General features: G+C 43.3%; 2 protein-coding genes across 2 annotated transcripts in view; both read left to right on the top strand.

Moving 5' to 3' along the window:
- The first annotated feature begins 207 nt into the window (after positions 1–207).
- Positions 208–6,302, top strand: EPCAM (epithelial cell adhesion molecule). The gene is made up of 9 exons (XM_071739839.1): positions 208–517; positions 1,011–1,115; positions 1,722–1,962; positions 2,253–2,318; positions 3,554–3,617; positions 3,971–4,072; positions 4,228–4,422; positions 4,874–4,915; positions 5,529–6,302. The coding sequence occupies exons 1-9, from the start codon at positions 223–225 to the stop codon at positions 5,568–5,570; spliced, it is 1,152 nt and encodes a 383-aa protein (XP_071595940.1). The 5' UTR covers positions 208–222; the 3' UTR covers positions 5,571–6,302.
- Positions 6,303–11,849: 5,547 nt separating this feature from the next.
- MSH2 (mutS homolog 2) overlaps positions 11,850–19,062 on the top strand; it is a 49,646-nt gene continuing 42,433 nt past the window's right edge. Inside the window, exons 1-6 of the mRNA XM_071739838.1 lie at positions 11,850–12,192; positions 13,876–14,030; positions 14,483–14,761; positions 15,095–15,238; positions 16,359–16,508; positions 17,939–18,072. Of these exons, the coding sequence (XP_071595939.1) occupies positions 11,973–12,192; positions 13,876–14,030; positions 14,483–14,761; positions 15,095–15,238; positions 16,359–16,508; positions 17,939–18,072 (1,082 nt within the window). The 5' untranslated portion in view covers positions 11,850–11,972. The remainder of the gene's footprint in view (positions 12,193–13,875; positions 14,031–14,482; positions 14,762–15,094; positions 15,239–16,358; positions 16,509–17,938; positions 18,073–19,062) is intronic.

The raw sequence follows: 19,062 nt of genomic DNA, 5'->3' as shown, positions 1-19,062 counted from the left end.
TCCAGCGCGGGCGGGGCAGTTTCACAGCCCTATTATGGGAAGAGACCGCACCTGGGCTACCCCACACCTCCTCCTTCCTTCCCTCCCTCCCCCAGCCCTGCGGAAGAGACTATACTTAGGCCGAGACGAGAGCGGAGACCCGCCCCGCCCTGCCCCGCCCCATCTAGTTTCACCCAGGTGGAGGTGCAAAGGGACAGGGCGGTGGTTTAACAGCGCGCCTCGATGGCCCAGGGGGAGGAGTCACTGCCGCCGCCGCCACCACCCCCTGCGCGTCCCAGGTGTAACCGGAGCCGGGAGGGTGCGGCGAATCACCACCACCCGCGGAACCTGTCGAGCAGCTCACTCGGGCTTGCCGTTCACGCACGTATCGCTCAGTCTCCTTCGCCCGCGCTCCGGAGGACTTTTTCTCCGGCCTCTCCGCCAGCTCTCAGCGCCCCGCCCCCGGCCCGAGTTATGAAGCGGTTCTACGGGGTTGTGCTCCTGCTGCTCTGCGCCGTCGCCAGCGCCCAGGACACTCGTGAGTACCCACACCCCGTTGTCTGCCCCACACCGCACCCCCTCCTCCTCCCAGTTAGGGGTACCCCGGCCCTGGGATCCCCTTCTGCCGTCCCTCTCGCCCTTTCCCGCGGCTGCGGAGCCGCCCCATCGCTCGCCCCTTTCCGCGTGGCGCTACAAAATGGCGCCCCCTTTCTGCCTGGGGCGCGGGGCCGCTGGCGCGGCGGGAGGGAGGCAGGGAATGAGTCCCGCCGGGCGGGAAGGTGAGGAGGAGGCGGCAGAGGTGCCCGGCAGCCCGCGGAATGGGCCCCTGGGGAGCCCTGGCGCCACCAAGGAAATCCTTGCCCTTCTCTAGGGGAGGGCGGGTGGCCAGGTGGGAAGCGGTGTCCGGCTCCGTCCGGTGAGGGGCGGCTTTGTCTTTCCTTCCTGCCCGCGGAGCCGCGGGTGGCGGTGCCCCCAGGCGCCCGGCTCTCTGCCCCGGAGCGCCCTTGCTCATAGCCGTCCTTACCTTCCAGCATGCAACTGCCAGAAGAACAAACGTGTGAGCAACTGCAGGATGTCCAACGGCGTCTGCTGGTGCGACTCGATCGGCTTCAGCGTGTCCGTGAACTGCCAGACTTGTGAGTGATAAACGCGTGCGGGCCCCTGCGGGGCCTGGGTATGGGCTCTGGTATGGGGCCGCAGGGAAAGTGGCAGCTAAACTTGAAAGGTAGTGTGCGCAAAGACCAGCGAGTTCCCAGCAAACTTGTAGCAAGGAAGGAAAGCTTCTTCCTGGTCGTCCAGGTCATCTGGTGATGGAAGATAAGCACTTAGGATTTGTGCTGTGTAACCTGTGTGGATGTGCCTACTCTTATGAAGGCTTCCCCATCCTTCTTACTGTGGGGTCTCTAATGGCTGGGGTTTCTTGAAGATTAATTTTTAGCTTCCCTCTAAGCATGCAGCATGACTTTTTTTTTCTACAAATTCTGTGGTCAATGAGCCTTGTCTCAGGTTATTACTCTTGGTTCAAGCTCAGCCAAGCTGTAGATCCTATGGCCAAATGAAACTGAAGGTGGCTTGACTTACGTGTTTGGCTTCAGAAGCTGATATGCCACTGTTGCTTTCTGTACCTACTTGGTAGGTGCCCGCTCTTCCTTGTAATGGATTAAAATGTAGTTGCTTCTGATACAACCTTGAGTTTTTACAGACTAAGAGCTCTGTATGACATGAATTTTGGTTATTTTTAGTGACTTCAAAATGCTTGTTGATGAAAGCAGAAATGTCGCACTCAAAATCGGGTCGTCGTGTGAAACCAAAAGATGCATTTGAAGATACTGATGGCCTTTATGATCCTGAGTGTGAAAATAATGGTGCTTTCAAGGCAAAGCAGTGCAATGGAACAACTTGTTGGTGTGTGAATACAGCTGGTGTTAGAAGAACTGACAAACATGATGCAGACTTAAAGTGCAATCAATTAGTCAGAACAATGTAAGTCTTTCAACAGGGTGTGTTGTGACATGAAATCATTCCTGTATTGGGCTCTGTGTTACAGAGGATTTATGTGTGAATGAAGATGGAGCAATAAATGCTAGTTCACAGCTTTTGGGGTTTTTTTTCTTAAGTAACAAGGAGACACTGAAGGGTTTTTGAGGAGTCTTGTCTTTGAATTTTTTTTCTCTTGTTGCTCTGGTTCTTTTTCCTTGGGGTTAGGTTTTTAGCCTGTGTTGTTACATGGCATGTGCTTTAACAGTATTCATTGTACTTGCTTATTACTTCAGGTGGATTATCATTGAAATGAAACATGCTGAGAGAAACTCTCCTCTGAACACTGAATCTTTAAAGAAGTAAGTGATGAGAGTAACACATAATTGCATTGTCTGTATGTGCCCCTAGATATCTAATGTATATCTAAAGAATTGTTTTAAAGCGCTTTCAAGGCAGTGAACTAATTTCTAAGACATCTTAGAAATGTCATGCAGGTCCTTGATAGAATTGCTTTAATTTTTATTGGAAATAATTTACTGGTAATGAAATTAACTTCTACTGAAAGTTGATTGCTACTGGTTTTTTATCATGTCATTATGCTGAAAGAAATGGAAAGTGAAGCAGTGAAATTGCCCAGAAGTAAGCTAACAAAGATGACAGAGGGACTACCTAGAAGGAGCAGGAGAAGAACAATGGTTTAGCTATTTTTTGGCTGAAATAACATCATCTTTCTATCAGAGGTCATATGGCAGGAAAAATGTGCATGTAGAAGGTACTAGAGTTTTTTCCCCACTGGAACAAAAGCTGCTATTCTCAAGTTCCTCTTCTGAACTCAAACCTGTTCAAATTCTTCTCTCTTAACACTGCAGTAACATATATTTTTCAGTAGGTGCATCTTCTGTTAAAAATTAACAGAGCTCTAGTATAACTTTGAAATGGAAGTGTATTTGGTTTGGTTGGGATGGAGTTAATTTTCTTGGTAGCAGTTGTTATGGTGCTGTGTTTTAGACTGGTGACCAAAATAGTTTTGGTAAGTTGCCAGTGTTTTAGCTGTTGCTGAACAGTGCTCTCACAGTGTCAGGGCCTTCTCAGACTCTGCTGCACCAGTGAGTAAATTGGGGGTGGGCAAGAGATTGGGAAGGGTACACACACAGATGGTTGACTCAGACTAACCCAAGAGATGACCCATATTGAATGATGTCATGCACAGCAATAAATATATGGGGAAGTTTTTCCTAAGTAGCCCTTGCTTAGAGATTGGCTGGGCATTGGTCTGCTGGCAGGTAATTGCTTTTGCATCGCTTCAGGTTTTTTTTTTTTTTTTTACTAGACTGTCTTTAACTTTATATATGAGGTGTTTTTGGGTTTTTTGTTTGTTTGTGGGATTTTTGTTTATTTTCTTTTGTTCTTCTGATTCTTTTCCCAGCCTTGTTAGGGAGAAGTGTGTGTCTAGGTGAGGCTCCTATCTGGGGTCAACCCACTGCAGAGAGACTGTAGGAAAAAAAGCAATTATACTAGGCTTCCCTACCTCTGAAAAGAGATGTGTAAAATAGTATTGTCTTTTTATACCAGCAATGTTTTTATACCCTTACAGGTTCTTCAAGGATACAATTACCAGTCGTTACATGCTGGATGGTCGCTATATAAGTAGTGTTCTGGTAAGAGACACAATTTTCAGTAAATTATCAGAATTTTATGTTGTGAATAACTTTGAAAACTCGTTTTACTCATGCAGAACAGGATGAATCCTTTTAGAAGTTCTCAAAATAAAGACACTTAATGAGCAGCTAGCTACTGGCTGTATCTGAACTGAACTACTGAGAAATTACTTACTACCTTAGTCTGAATTCTTACTTGCTTCACTAAAAAGTGGAATTTGAATCATGCTTGGCTTGAGAACATGTACCATAAACTTAATTAGTATGCAAGTTCACAAGTTGAATCATATTTTGCTTTGTATTTGATAGCTGGACTTAAACTAACCCCTTTGAATACTTTACTATATTTGCAGTATGAAAAACCTTACATAACTATTGATTTGAAGCAAAATTCCTCAGAAAAATCTCCTGGAGACATGGATATAGCAGATGTGGCCTACTACTTTGAAAAAGATGTAAGTTTGTCATGGATAAAGTGCCTAAGTCTGTATGGGTATATTGTATTACATTCAGTAAGTAGTCTTACCATGTAGTGACTAAAACAAGATGAACTATTGATGTGCCTAGTGCAATGTCAACTAGCAAGTCTCTTTTTCCTGTCTGTTCTTAGGTAAAAGGTGACTCCATCTTTTTTAATGACAGTCTAAAAGTCATCTTTGATAATGAAGAGCTGAAGTTTGAGAAGACAGTGGTCTACTATGTCGATGAAATTGCTCCGGAGTTTTCCATGAAGTCTCTGACTCCTGGCCTTATTGCTGTCATTGTAGTAGTAGTAATAGCAATAATTGCTGCAATTGTTGTTTTGGTAAGTTTTAACAAAGCTGGCATGAAGAACAGGTAACAGTGTGATTTGGGAATTAAGAGCATACCAGGGTAATTGTACTCTTGGGGAAACAGGTTTTTTTGGGTTGGGTTTTGGTTTGTTTGGTGGGTTTTTTTGTTTTTTTTTTTTTTTGGTTTTTGGTGGTGTTTTTTTTTTTTGAGACATGAAAGGTGGGAAAGAGGTGATGGACATATAGTCTCTATTTCATGTTCCAACTAAAGGGTGTTGCCTGGAAAATTAATGTATATGAAAAATTTGAGGTGAAGCAAGTACCTGTCTTGCCTCCTGGTAGTTGAGAGCAATAGTTTCTCATGTACTTACCTTTGGAAGGATGAGGAGGAGGCAGCTTCAAATTGATAGTTTGAAGTCACAGGTAGATAAAGTTACATGTAAGTCAAGGGTTAAGTAAAACTTAAAATTATTCTGTTTACAGGTTCTGACAAGGCGGAGGAAGGGGAAGTACGTGAAAGCAGAGGTACTTAATTTCTGTTTATGGTGCATGTTTGGGGAAAAGGTTGGCCAGAATCCAGCAACTCAAGTTTGGTGTAGGTTAGGAGCTTGCTTTGGGTGCTTCAGGTAGGGTGAAGGAGACAAAGTATGGAAATTTACTAACTGATTTTTTTCTACATACAATTTGCCATGCTCATTCTGCACGAGATTCAAAGCAACTGGTGATGTGCTTTGTTTGCTAGGCATGGGGGGGCAGTGCTGACAGCAAGTACTATTTTTGCATATCTACAGCAAGGGCTGTATCAGCCCCAGAAGGCTTGCATAAGGCTTGCATTTTCTGTTGAGTACAGTAACAAACAGTACAGTGCATGCTGTTTCAGCCTGAGCTATAGAGCTCAGGAATTTGGATGGGGTATGCAGGGAGCAGACTTTACTACTTAGCTACATCAACATCTGCTGTGGGTTTTTTTTTAAAATAATAATAAGCTGAAGTGGTCTTTGCATGTTTGCATGTAACACTTTCAGTGTTACATCAAATCCCCTTTTTCACCTTTCTCATCTGGGATATTGAATCCTACTTGGGTCTTATGTTGAGAAGTAGGGCAAATGTTGATCTCCCTGTACCTTGTCCCTTGCAGGTAAAAGAAATGAATGAAATGCGTAGAGGGCTGAATGCATAATTAAATCAGATGAAGACAAAGGAAGAGGCAAAAAAGAAGGCAGCAGAAACATTGGAGGCATGGGTCTTAACTCATTAAATGTTCCTTCTGAAGGGGAGGCAGTTGTGCTCAATTAATGATTGCTAATCTAACAGACAAGACTGGTAACCATGCTATTCTACTATTTGTTGATAGTTAAATCTGAAGTGCCCCATCTCACTCAAATGAAATTTAACTATTGCTCTCTGATTTTTTTTTTTTTTTTTATTTTTTTAATGATTAAATTAGTTGACAGCTGCTGTTACTAGGGTTTTGGAGCATACATGCTTAAATGGTTATTTTAGTCTTGTGGGAGGTTTATTGAAAATAATAGGTTTTGTAACCATATTGTAATAAGACTGTCTCCTGTGTCACTGAATATGATGTTTGTATGGTTGTTTGTACATATTTGAAGTTGCTGTAACTTTTTTATAACTTGAATTAATAAAACTGAAATAGGCTTCTAATTCTTCCATGTTGAAATGATGATGCCAAGTTACACTGCTGAATTTTTAAGCATAATATTTCCTTAAAGCAAGCAACCTCAGCACAAGTGAAAATATCCTAGAACTCCAATTAACAAAGTTTGTATTAGCCATCTACTATCTCAGTAACGTTGTTTTTTTTCTTAAAGCTGTGAAAGGATGCTTTATCCTATTTCCCCCTCTTTATGTGCATCAGGAGCAAAATAAAATACAGATTATTTGTATAAAAGCATATGCTGTGACTGTAGTAATTTCAGGAATGCATAGACTGCTCTTTAAAATGCTTCCTAAGTATAGTAAAACAGGCCTCTAATCAACAAAAGCTTCTGGTAGGGCTGGGAGGGGGCAGAAGATCTGAACTCTGGAAGATCTGTTACACCAGGACCTTGATTTGCATAGATACCTATTGCAAAGCTGTACCAGAGCTAGAATCTGTGTCTCTGCTGTTACTACCCTTTAGTGAATTATTATTATTGTTTGCTCATGGAGACTGACCAAACCTACACAGCCTGTCTGCCTCCCAGAGTTTTGGATGAGAGAGCTGGTTTTGGCAGTCAGTAATTTAAGTGATGGATATTGGCTTGCAAGTAAACGTGCAGTCTGCCTGCTTTATCTGATTTATAAAGGAAATGCTCTAAGTTGCCAAAGAAATAATGAGATACAAGCGAAGGAACTGAGTAAGAAATCTTATTAGTAATGTGTTTATTTCAACCCTCTTGCTTAAAACAGGACAAGGAGGATAAATTGCTGAGAGAGAGTAGGCCACATACTGCATTTATAAAATTACATGTGAAAGAAACCCCATTAGAGAGCTTGTGTGTGACTGCTTAAATAAAACAGGGAAGTTACTGGACTGTACTCTGGCAAAACAGATCACCAGTACCCCTGCCTCAGAACAAGGGGGTAGCTAATGCCTGTGTAGCTGTGTTGGATGTTGAAATGCAGAGAACTCTTGGGTCCTAGAGTATCTGCTGTGATGAACTTAGGTGTGTGTACTGAGCTGCTACAGCCCCCAGGTTTGCCAGTTTTCTCTTGAGTCTGCAGCACGTTTTCAGAACTGAAGACATACACACTGATTGATGGTCAAGTTGCTACTTATGGAAAATACAAAAATCCTGACAGTGGAAATTTACCCTTTGCAGACTTTTCAGACAGATTTGTCAGCAATAGCTTCTGTAGGAGTCTCTCCCTCTGCCAGTATACAGGAGCTTGGCTGAGGTATGCTGAATTTCATATAAACCAGTGTAATCTACATCCTGCAGCATCTTTATTGTGCTGTACAGTTGTTTTTTAAAGCTAGAAGAGAATAATGTGCTGAAATTTATAAAATAGAAGTTTGTATAGGCAAGTGCAAATCTTACTACTTCATGATTACACTAACATATGTATTATTACCACTGAGCAAAATTAAATGTTTGTGCAACTATGACTTTTTAGATGATATGCAAATACCATATGTCAGAAAGCATGCCCAATACAGTATCTAAAATTTTCTTCCAGAGACCTAAATGATCCCTATGTATAGTTTTCACAACTACAAAATGAAATCATGCTAAGTTTGATAAAAGAAAAAACATTGTTTTTTGAACCATGTATATTTATATCCTCACCTGATGGACTTTTATTGCCATAATATAGAATGACTTTGGATTAGAAAGACTTCTTGGAACAGCCGAAAAAACATTCCAGGAGACTAAAAATACTTCCAGCTCCACTGCCCAAATTTACAACTGCTTGTTACTGAATTCTAGCAACTACCCAAAAAGGCTACAGTTTTATATTACAGTTGTCCATTGCTGGGCATACAGTCAGTCAGCAAGCTGTAATTATGCCTCATCTGCTGGGGGTAGTTGGGGCCATCCCTGCATTTTTTTGGTAAAAGTTGTCCTCCTTGCCTTAAGCAGTGACATGGAATGGCAGATGTATGCAATGGAGGAGGGGTAGATAAAAAGGAGGTGGTGTGTAATCTTAAAGGTGTCATTTACCAGCTTGTAAAAAATAGTAAAAACTTGATACAGGTAAGCTGTGGGTTTTTGTCTGCTAGACCCTAAGTGCACCACAGAATCTTTTTGTGTTCAGGTGTCTGCAAAATAGAGCATGGCTGTGCCAAATTGATCTGAGTGAAAAAAGTGCATTAAAGAAAGTTAAAAGGTCCTTAACAAGGCAACAGCCACATTTTATGTTTCCAAACTTACATTAACTAAATATTCTTGATAATATTTTTTCTGCTGCATTATACATACATATACACTCACACCTGTCTAAGGCAAAATTTTCTGGTGGCATCTCCCAAAAGCATTAGAGCTGCCACTGAATTGTTTTTCGAAGTTTAATTAGTATTTATTATTTATTCTTTTTTCCTGTAAAATGGCTAAAGGGCACCCGTTTTCTTAACTGAAAAGCCCTTGCAACTTTTCTGTGCATGCTACTTATGCGTAAGAAGGCAACAAAATTTATTAAGGTCTAGGTTGGCATCCATTCCTATCGGCCTTTGAGCATAGCAATTGCAGCCATCTTTTCATTCCAGTCACTCTTAGTAGGCAGGGGTGAAAGCAGGAAGCACCCTGTTAGCAACAGAATGATGAAGCAACCAAGCCAGGCAACAGGAAGGTGGTCCCATTCCAGAGTTAGGCCTCTGTAGATCAGTCAGTGCATCAAGCTGACTTGGAAGAACAGATGAAGAAGCTGAGGAAAGATGTTTGATCCAGTGGTATTTTGTGCAAGAGATGTCATAACATAGATGTTTTTCATGGACTGTGGTTGCCCCGTTAAAGAGTGTTAGCTGCCACTTTAGGTGGTGGCTTTTTGTAAATGGGAGCCTGCAGCCCAGCAGAGCTGCCTTGAGCAAACTGCAGAATGAAGAGGTGTAACCAGCCAGAGGACAGAGAAGGGAACACTGCAATGTGCAGCAATTACAGCTTAGCAGACATAGCAGCTGGTTTAGAACTCGAACTAGCAGAGGAAGTTAAAGGAAACAAGAGGAGCTTGTTCAAATATATCAGTAGTAAAAGGAAGAATAGGGAAAATGTGGGCCCACTGCTGAATGGCGCAGGAGCCCTGATAAGAGAGGATGCAGAGGAGGCAGAGTTGCTGAATGCCTTCTTTGCTTCACTTTTTACTCCTATGACCAGCGCTTGTGAACTCCAGACCCTCAACATAAGGGAGAAAGCCTGGAGGAGGGAAGACTCACCACTGGTCAGTGAAGACTGGGTTAGAGATCAGTTATGCACATTGAATATACACACATCCATGGGTCCTGATGGGATGCACCCAAGAGTGCTGAGAGAGCTGGCTGATGTTGTCACCCTACCACTCTCCATCATTATCAAGAGATCATGGGAAACAGGAGAGGTGCCTGAGGGCTGGAGGAAAGCCAATGTCACTCCTGCCACTCCAGGGCAAGAAGGAAGATCCAGGCAATTACAGATCAGTCAGCCTCACCTCCATCCCTGGGCAAATGATGGAGCAGCTTGTTCTGGAGGTCATCTCTAAGCACATGGAAGAGAAGAAGGTTATCAGAAGTAGTCAGCATGGATTTATCAGGGAGAAATCATGCTTAACTAATCTGGTAGCCCTCTGTGATGTTGTGACTGAATGGGCAGATGCAGGGAGACCAGTGGAAGCAGTCTACCTTGACCTTAGCAGGGCTTTTGATACAGTCTCCCATAACATCCTGAGAAAACTTAGGAAATGTAGAAGAGTCTGCAGTGATATAGATTAAGAACTGGCTATGCCCAAAGAGTGGTGATCAGTGGTGCAGAGTCCAGCTGGAGACCTGTGACTAATGGAGTCCCCCAAGGATCAGTGCTGGGTCCAGTCCTGTTCAACATCTTTATCAGTGACCTCGATGATGGGACAGAGTGTCTTCTCAGCAAGTTTGCTGATGACACAAAGCTGGGAGGGCTGGCTAACACCCCAGAAGGCTGTGCTGCCATTCAGAGGGACCTGGACAGGCTAGAGAGTTGGGCAGGGAAAAAATTAATTAAATACAATAAGGGCAAGTGCAGAATCTTACATCTGTGTAGGAACAACCTTAAGTACCTGTACAGGTTGGGGACTGAGCTGTTGGAGAGCAGGGAAAGGGACCTGGTGGATGGAAGGATGGCCATGAGCCAACAATGTGCCCTTGTGGCCAAGAAGGCCAATGGCATCCTGGGGTGCATTAGAAGGGGGGTGGCTGGTAGGTCAGGAGAGGTTCTCCTCCCCCTCTACTCTGCCCTGGTGAGGCCACATCTGGATTATTGTGTCCATTTCTGGGCCCCTCAGTTCATGAAGGACAGGGAACTGCTTGAGAGTGTCCAGCACAGAGCCACAGAGATGATGAAGGGAGTGGAACATCTCCCTTATGAGGAAAGGCTGAGGGAGCTGGGGCTCTGTGGGGGTGTCCTGGTTTGGGCCCCAACCAGCACCTGGCAAAACCTTCAGACTGAGGTATCAGGGTAGTAAAAGGAAGTGTGAAAACTTCAAGTAGTCCTCATATGGGCCTCTAGGGGCCTTTTGGAAAGCACCCAGGGACACTAAGAAATATTAAAGATGAGCACATTGATTTACCATGCTGAAATAAGGAAGAAGTCAGGTGAGAAATCTGGGGAGAGTCCCAAGCATTCCATAGCTGGGACAAGGGACAGGCCAGGAAGAAGAAAAGAAGCCTGTGAGATGAGGTAGGAGCAGCTGAGGTAATAAATGGTAAGATGAGAGAGGAAGCAGTAAGACACAGATAAGGAAACATTCTGAAGCAGCAAGGTATGCAAACCAAAAATGAGAAGTATTAAAGAAATTATAAGGCAAATAAAATGTAAGACATATTTTGCTGTAGATAATAGGGTGCAGGCAGCTGAACTGGGGTACAAAATTTGTGACTTGGAACTGACTGGAAAGAAGGAAAGTGGTGTGAGCCAAGAGAAGTTTCCATGAATTTGAATCAGCATGATTTAGCTGATGAAACTTGGGATTTCCTATTTTTCCTAAACAGCTGTGATTATTGAATGAAATATTGTCAGCTATACCATTCCTATTCCTTTGTGTCTTCACATGAGAAGGAAAAACAAAACAAAACAAAACAAATGTTTAGGACTGTGCAGGGAAAAGATCACACACACACAAAAAAACCAAACAAAAAAACCAAAAAAACAAACGGAAACCACTCGGGGTGTGGGGACCAGCATATAACCCGGGTCAGGACTGCACTGAGCACTGTCTGTGCCCTTTCTGTCCATGAACACTTGAGTAAGGCAGGAGTGAACCCCTTATGCAAGGCAGGTGAGAGTTGCTTTCTCTGTGCTCGAGGAGGCACATGGGGTCTCCGGACACTATTTCCCCCCTGTAAGCAGTGAAGGGCTGTTACCCTCCACTCTTCTTGTTCCCGGTAAAGCGACAGCCCTGCTCTCAGGCCGTGTTACAGCATTTGCCTTCCGGCAGTCTATGAAGATCCTCAGGTCGCTGAGCCCTGAAGACCTCCATGCTCCACAGGACACTCTCCTAATGAAGAAAGCGGAGTGACCTGGCTGGCTGGAGCTCCCTTCCTCCTCAGGAAAGGCCTTGGTCGCGCGATGAGACCTGCGCACTGCGGTTTTGACGTGAGGTTGTGCACAAACACGCAACTCCGATCACCGCACGGGGCTCGGCGCTGAGGTTACGGCAGCACCGACCCCTGGCGATGCGCACCGCCACTCTCACAGCCGCACCGCCGCCCACCGAGAGGCCTTAGCCAGGCCCGGGCTGACACAGTTGCCATGGCAGCGTACGGCACGCAGGAAGGCCCAACTCGCCCCGCAACGGACGCGGACGCCCTCCAGGGGCGGTGCGGGGCGTGCGTGCGTGACGTGCTACGCCGCTCCGGGCAGGGATTGGGCGCTCTAGGCGCGCGCGCGCGCGGCGGCGGTTGGCGGGAGTCGGCAGCATGGCGGTGGAGCCGCCGCGGGATGCGGTGTGGCCGGAGGGCGCGGGGACCGAGGCGGGATTCGTGCGCGCCGTCCTCTCGCTGCCCGAGAAGCCCGACACCACCGTGCGCTTCTTCGAGCGTGGCGACTACTACACAGTGCACGGACCCGACGCGCGTCTGGCTGCCCGCGAGCTTTTCCGCACCCGCGCCGTCATTCGCCAGCTGGCGGGAGCACCGGGTGGGTTGCGGGGCGGGGGAAGGCCAGGCCCGGCGGCCTGAGGGGCGGCGGGGGATAGCGCTGCCGGAGCGGGCGGCGGGTTGGACTCGCCCTCCCCACCCTGCCGGCGTCGCGCTGAGGATGGAAGGGCTGTGTCGGGCCTCCGGTGTCCGGAGGGGAGCGGGGGAAGGCGGGAGCGGGAGGGGCGGGTGGCGGAACAGCAGTGGCGTCTGTAGCGGCGAGGCGCTCGCTTCCAGGGGGTCACTGGGGTCGGGAGGCTGAGTGTTTCCGCGGTCAGTCGCGGCGTTACTTTACATCGGCTCCATCGGACGTCAGCTCCCCGCAGCGTGTTTTTCAGCGATGGGGATCTCGTCAGGGCGAGAGGGTGTGAGGGGTGCTCTAGGGCACGGTGTGAGAGCGGGCAGGGCTTTGGGCTGCTGGAGCCGGCAGCCTTAGGGTGAAGGCGGGGATTAGAGGTTGCTTTTCCTGCATTGGTGAGTGTGGGAAGCGTGATAAAAAGAGGTCTTCGGGTTTAATGCTTGCTGTGATTCATTGCTTCGAAGCAAGCACAATTGAATGCAAATCGTTATTTTTCAGGCTCTTGCAGCTCTGCAGTGATAATTGGCAGCCATTCTGAGTATGATGCATGTGACAGATGTAGGTGTACAAATGTAGGAACGTATCTGCAGGCATGGAGCTGAGTGTACACAAAAGCTGTGACTTTACATAAGTTCGTACTGCAGAACTGTCAGATGTGGATAGGTATTTGAGCCCAACATGCTGCAGAAGCTAACAACACTTAATGATTTTCCAGAGTACTAGCAGATTTCCCTTTCTGAAAATGATTGCATCTGTGACAACTGAGGGTTGGGCTCATACAGTTCTGTAGTGCAGGCACTAGTAACTTAATGCTCGACTACTGATGGCCTGCAGAAATAAATAATATTGAATTATATATTGCTTAAGGTTTCTCTTCTGTCCACCCCCTGTTGCTTCTTATTTATCTCTTGGTATGATATGGTGGAGCTTGCAGATGTTGATTTGTGAAGAGGAGAGGAAATGAAAAAATCCTATTTAATGTAAACCCATAAGTTCTCATGGATATAGAAGTTTGCTGTTAACGTAAAGGGAGGAAGAGATTCATATGTCATTAAAGTGTTGCTACTGAGAGGAGGGATGTCATAATCCCTGTCTATTGCTTGTGACTTATATGTCATCCAGCTCTCATGTATCTGACACCAGTGTGGGTTAATTTGACTTGTCAGTCTGGCAGAGAGCTTGATACACTCACCCAACACCTCAGTTTGTTCAGTAGTGGAATTACCTTGTTCTGTGAATAGGATGGTGCAAAGGCTGGCACAGGAGGTGGGGAGATAAGCATGGTATTATTCCTCTTAGCAGCTGCATGGAATTACGTTTGTTCAACTGCCTGCACCCTTGCAGGAACAGAAGCAAGAAATACTAGGAAGGTTCAAAGGCTTTAATGTACCCTTTCCAACTTTTTTTGAGAATGTGTTTTTTTTTATAGCATATATCGGGTAAGAGGGAAATATCTTGGCAGGTGTGTCATGCCATCTTCTGAGTGCAAATAGGATGACAGTCTGTTCTGTCAACAGGCCTTCCTGAAGGCTGTTCCTGGGGATTTTGATGACAGAAAATAAACTTCATGAACCTTGTAATTTTCTTTTTTTTCTTTTTTTGTAGGAGCTCAGAAGCTTGAGAGTGTTGTGCTTAGTAAAATGAACTTTGAGTCTTTTGTGAGAGATCTGCTTCTGGTTCGTCATTACAGAGTTGAAGTTTACAAGAACAAAGCAGGGAGTAAATCTATCAAAGAAAATGACTGGTATTTAGCATACAAGGTACACTTTTCAACCTTTTCTTTGTAATTCTGACATTACAGTAAGGAAAAAAAAAACAATAAAAATCAAAACTATAGCTCTTTCTTGAGACCCTCAGCTAGAAGTTGTGGGATTTTTGAGGACTGACATTGGTGGTAAATTGTAAATTTATGGTAAATCAATTGATGATGGTAAATTATGCAGTGCAGTCTGTTATATATCTCTGTATTTTCAAGGGCTCTAAGGCTGGAAGAGCGTGTTCCGTATCTTTGCCATATGCTGAGAAACAAAGAAAACCTGAAGTAGTTCCCTTTTTGAGATGATTTGTAAATTTTAATGGTTAAAAAAGTAGAATACCTGTATGTTACATATTAATGGACTGTTCAATACTTAATTTTATCAGTTGTTGTCCTTTTTAAAGAAAAAAAAAGTATATGTGTGTGCAGGTTTTTTAATATTTCTTTTCTAAATAGGGTTCTCCAGGAAATCTTGCCCAGTTTGAGGAAGTCCTCTTTGCCAACAGTGATATGTCAACAGCCATTGGGGTTGTGGGAATTAAGCTGTCTACTGCTAATGGACAAAGAGTAGTAGGTGTGGGGTATGTCGACACTACTCTGAGAAAATTGAGTGTCTGTGAGTTTCCAGATAATGATCAGTTCTCAAACCTTGAAGCTCTACTGGTTCAGCTGGGACCGAAGGAGTGTGTGCTACCAGGAGGAGAGACTGCAGGAGAGATGGGAAAATTACGACAAGTAAGGGAACCATTGTGGCTTACACTTGGACAAAACTATCCAAAAAGCTGTGTTCTAGTTTACTAGCTAAAGTCCATGTTTTATGGAAAAATGGAGGAGTGATACATTAACCATTTCCTCAAGTTTTGATTTACACATACAAAATGTATTGTCTGATGACTCGTTTGCATTTTAATCAGCAAAAGTAGTTCTAAGGGTAAAATCTTGTCTGACATTCTTTACTCTGCAAGCTAGCAATAAATAAATATCTCTTCGGGGTTTATTTCTGCATGGTGAACATCTTCCCCTGAATATTGAAAGGAATTGATGCCTGTGTGTGTTTGTGGACAACAGGTCATTCAGAGGAGTGGAATCCTGATTACAGACAGGAAGAAGGCAGATTTCACAACAAAAGATATTGTTCAGGATCTCAATCACTTGTTAAAATCAAAAAAAGAAGAAATGAATAGTGCAGCATTACCAGAGATGGAAAAGCAGGTGAGCACAGAGCAGTGTAATGTGCTTCTATGTTTTTTTGAATGATATTAGTACCTGTTGTGAACTGATGTCCTCTGCCCTTGCTTGTCCTGTTTTATGCTGGATTTCCACACTTAGGAAAAAATATATTTTACAACCCATGGTATATTAAGCTACATTCCTGCTGAAGTGTTTAGCAGCTCTGCTTAGCTTGAATTGGTGTTAAAACTGGATTCCAGGGGTCTTAGAAAGAAATGAGAAAACCTTTTACTTATCTTTTTTAAAGTACTAAGCTCTGGTAAGATAACAGATTGTGGAAAAGGAGTTCTTCCAGTTCATAGTCTTATCTAGGGCTGAAATACAATACTTTGATCATTTTGCATTACAAGAAAATTGGTATTTGAAAACTTACGTAATGTTTATGATATTTTTGTGTTTTATATGGTCTTATGGCTCAAGCATATGATTTAGTGCCTTCATGTGAACTGAGCATGTTTCTCCTCAGCTGCAGATAAGGGTCATTTTCTTGAGATAAACATGTTTTAATTTTTTTTTTTTTTAATGTCCTTCACTGTTGATGTTCACTGCATATGTAAGGTACAGAGTTATTCTCCTTAATGCCTGATTTCATAACAGGTTAAAATTGTTTGAAGTGTGTAGCAGCTGAACAAGTCTGTCATGTCTCTCCCTCTCCTGTACTGGCACTAGCATTTATAAGGCCATGCAGTGAGTCAGATCAGATCCTTGTTCTGGCTGAAAACTAACCCTGAAACCATGCCCTGAGATGATCCATGATATCTCAGTTTTTTTGCAATAACATGTTTGTGTTCCTAGGCCAGAAACATCCTGATAACAGCTTTAGAAAACTGGCAAGCCATGTACTTTAAATTTTGTTTATGAGATTATGCAAATGTTCGATTAGTTGTTCTTGCACCTACCTAGAAAGATGTGGCAGTGTTATTGAATGTCCCTATGAAAATGGAGTCTTGTCAAACAAAACGAATCTCTCATAGCCTGTCAGGAGTAGGCATGGCTCGGTGTCTTCCTTGATAGTGATTTTTTAGGTGCATTTATCAAATACTCCTCAATTCAGAAGTGTTTCTTACTAGAATGTGGTGCGTGTTTGTCTTTTTAATTTCAGGTTGCTGTTTCATCTTTGTCAGCCATTATCAAATTTTTAGAGTTGCTTTCAGATGAGTCTAATTTTGGACAATTTGAACTGACTACTTTTGATCTTAGTCAATATATGGTTCTTGATAATGCAGCTGTTCAAGCCCTCAATCTCTTTCAGGTAAGTATTTTGCAATATACTTAGCTGCTTGATAAGTAGCCTGACCAGTCACAACTCCCCAGATCCTAATTAATGACAGGGAATGAAGCAAATGGTGTATCTCTTCTCAGGCTTCATGGAGATATTCTAGGAAGTTCAACACTGTCTTGGCTACATCCCTTTATAAGTCCTTGGAGGTACTAGGCACTTTGTGATATGAAAGCTGTCACAAAGCTGTTGTGAGCTTTGGAATAAGGGGTTTGCCTTGTAGCAGAAAGCTTTTTTGTAGCCTGCGTGGTGAACTGTCTGTGGGAAGGTTTTAGGGCAGGCACTAAAGCAAAGGTAAAATATTTTTTTTATTTGATATGCTCTCTGAGGTATGTAGGTAAAATTCTTCTAGTGCAGCAGATGAAGTTGACTGTATGAAGCTGTAGGCTTCCAAGTTAGGTGTGCTGATGTAGGTTGTTTGTTTATAATGTACTTTGACACTTTTTAGGATTCAGAAGTTTTTCATATGTCAGATTGTCCAGAAAACTGAAAATAGGCACATCCACTTGTTATAGATTAGGTTTTCCAGGCATTAAATGTGTCACTGTACCTTCTCACTGCATTAATTTCCCTGTTGTGGTGGTGCTACTTCTACATCCCAGTGTTTACAGGCATTCAAGCCTGCTCCTGGTTGAATGCTTGCCTGCTGTTATAGTTGCTGGTGTTCTTGGCTAGAGAGGGTTGAGATTTTTATTTCAAAGCTAAGAGTTGGACCAAACTTTCTGCTGTATTTCTATTTAAACAAGGTCTTCCTAGCTGTTTGTGCAAAAACCAAAAAACCTAAGAAAAATGCCCAAATGGCTGTCTTAAGTCCAGTTAATACTAAACCTGACAACTGTAGATAGTAAGCTGTGACCTGAACAGAGTAAGTTTAGAGGTGTTTATAGTACTCCAAGGATGATCTGGGCAAGCTTGAGATAATTTGGAGAACTGTTCTCTCCAATTACCTCATTCTGTTGTGTTCACGTCCCTTCCCCCCAGCACTCCCCAAAGATCTCCAGCCCTTTAACCCAAGTCCTGTTTCTTAATGCTTCTTTTGGTGGACAGGACCTCTATTTTTCAACCTTAAAAAGGGCAAACTGGCAAATATCTATGTATATGTTAACTTCCCCTCTTCAAAGGGCAGCCTGCCCAGTGACTAGGTACATTTCTAACTTTTCTGTTCAGTCAGGATTAGTTCCAAAATAGCCATGCCTGTCCTTGTTTGCCATATTCCAGGAACTAGAATGAAACTGCTTTAATGCTGTGCTGTTTAATTTGCTTTTTTTGATGGGTGCCAAGTTGAATCCAGGAAAAAATTCCAGGAAAAAATACCAAGCTTTCCTTGGTAGCAAAGTTGAGTGCCATTCAATGGGTGTCTTTAAACCTCACAAAATTTTCTTCTCTTTTCTTTTTCTCTCCAGAGTTCTGTGGAAAATGCTAATGCTGCACAGTCTCTAGCTGGTTTACTAAATAAATGCAGAACCCCTCAAGGACAAAGACTAGTTAATCAGTGGATCAAACAACCACTTATGGACAAAAATAGAATTGAAGAAAGGTAAGTGTTATGTGTGTGATAGATGTACACAAGTTGGTAGCTATTTTATAGAAGGCTCCTTCTCAAGCACAATATGTCACAATCAAGAAATAAGGGTGGTGATCTTTTGCTATCCTGTAACAAATTGTAGTTAGTGCAGAAAGTGTTTTAGATAAAATTTGACTGATTAGTATTGGATTTAATGCTTTTTACAGTTATGACATTATAAAGAGGGGGTATGGTATATTTAGATGGTCAAAGGATTGATGCTACAGGCTAAGGAAGTGTAGCAGCAACTTGTTAACTATTACAAGACGCTCAAGCTGTATAATATTTTTGTCACTTTGTTTACCCATGCCAAAAAAACCTGCACTAAATCCCATAGCAACAACAACAAAAAGCCCTCCAGATAATCAAGCAGTAGTGACCTTTCCATATTTCAAGAAAAAATTATCTTTGGTTGCAGTAGGGCACTCTTGTTATGCCTTGTCTAGATATTGTGGTCCAAATATGCATGGTCTTTCCTACTACTTCCTGTCACCATGCATCTATCCTGCTGATAAACAGCAGCATTGGTTGGTACAAAACCTTAGAGAAACTGGCAGATCTTTGCTGAGAACATGTGCCTGTGTTTCTCTTGGTTATGTTCACTGTGCAAACAAAACTCAGGCTAAATGTAGCTCTATTCAAATAATCTAAAAACAAACTTCATGCAGCTCAAGTGAATGGCAGGTTAATGCATTGCAAAATGTTATGTTCAAATGTGTCTTAAAGTTCAGAAAACTGAATTTAACTTTGATACCTTCTTTATGGCTCATATTTCAGATAAAGCATTGCAGGTATGTCTTATCTGCTCTTGGGCTTTAGTGCAGATCACTGCTACTAATTTTAGCTCGGGCAAATTGGTGTTCAAAGAAATTATGCAAACAGTAGTTCACTCTATAGATTTCTGGAGAATTACTTCCTCTGCTTCTCCAGTAAAATTTTCTACTTTTCTATACATTTGCAAAA

Source organism: Heliangelus exortis, chromosome 3, assembly GCF_036169615.1.
Source record: "Heliangelus exortis chromosome 3, bHelExo1.hap1, whole genome shotgun sequence".
NCBI lineage: Eukaryota > Metazoa > Chordata > Aves > Apodiformes > Trochilidae > Heliangelus > Heliangelus exortis.
The sequence above is the reverse complement of the archived record's forward strand: the minus strand, read 5'-3'. Positions and strand labels throughout refer to the sequence as shown.

Bases quoted from the DNA above. Each gene is read 5' to 3' on its own strand.
- EPCAM (XM_071739839.1), top strand. From the start codon at position 223: ATGGCCCAGGGGGAGGAGTCACTGCCGCCGCCGCCACCACCCCCTGCG. The intron at 518-1,010 runs GTGAGTACCCAC...CTTACCTTCCAG, and splicing joins CGCCAGCGCCCAGGACACTC to CATGCAACTGCCAGAAGAAC. The intron at 1,963-2,252 runs GTAAGTCTTTCA...TTATTACTTCAG, and splicing joins AATCAATTAGTCAGAACAAT to GTGGATTATCATTGAAATGA.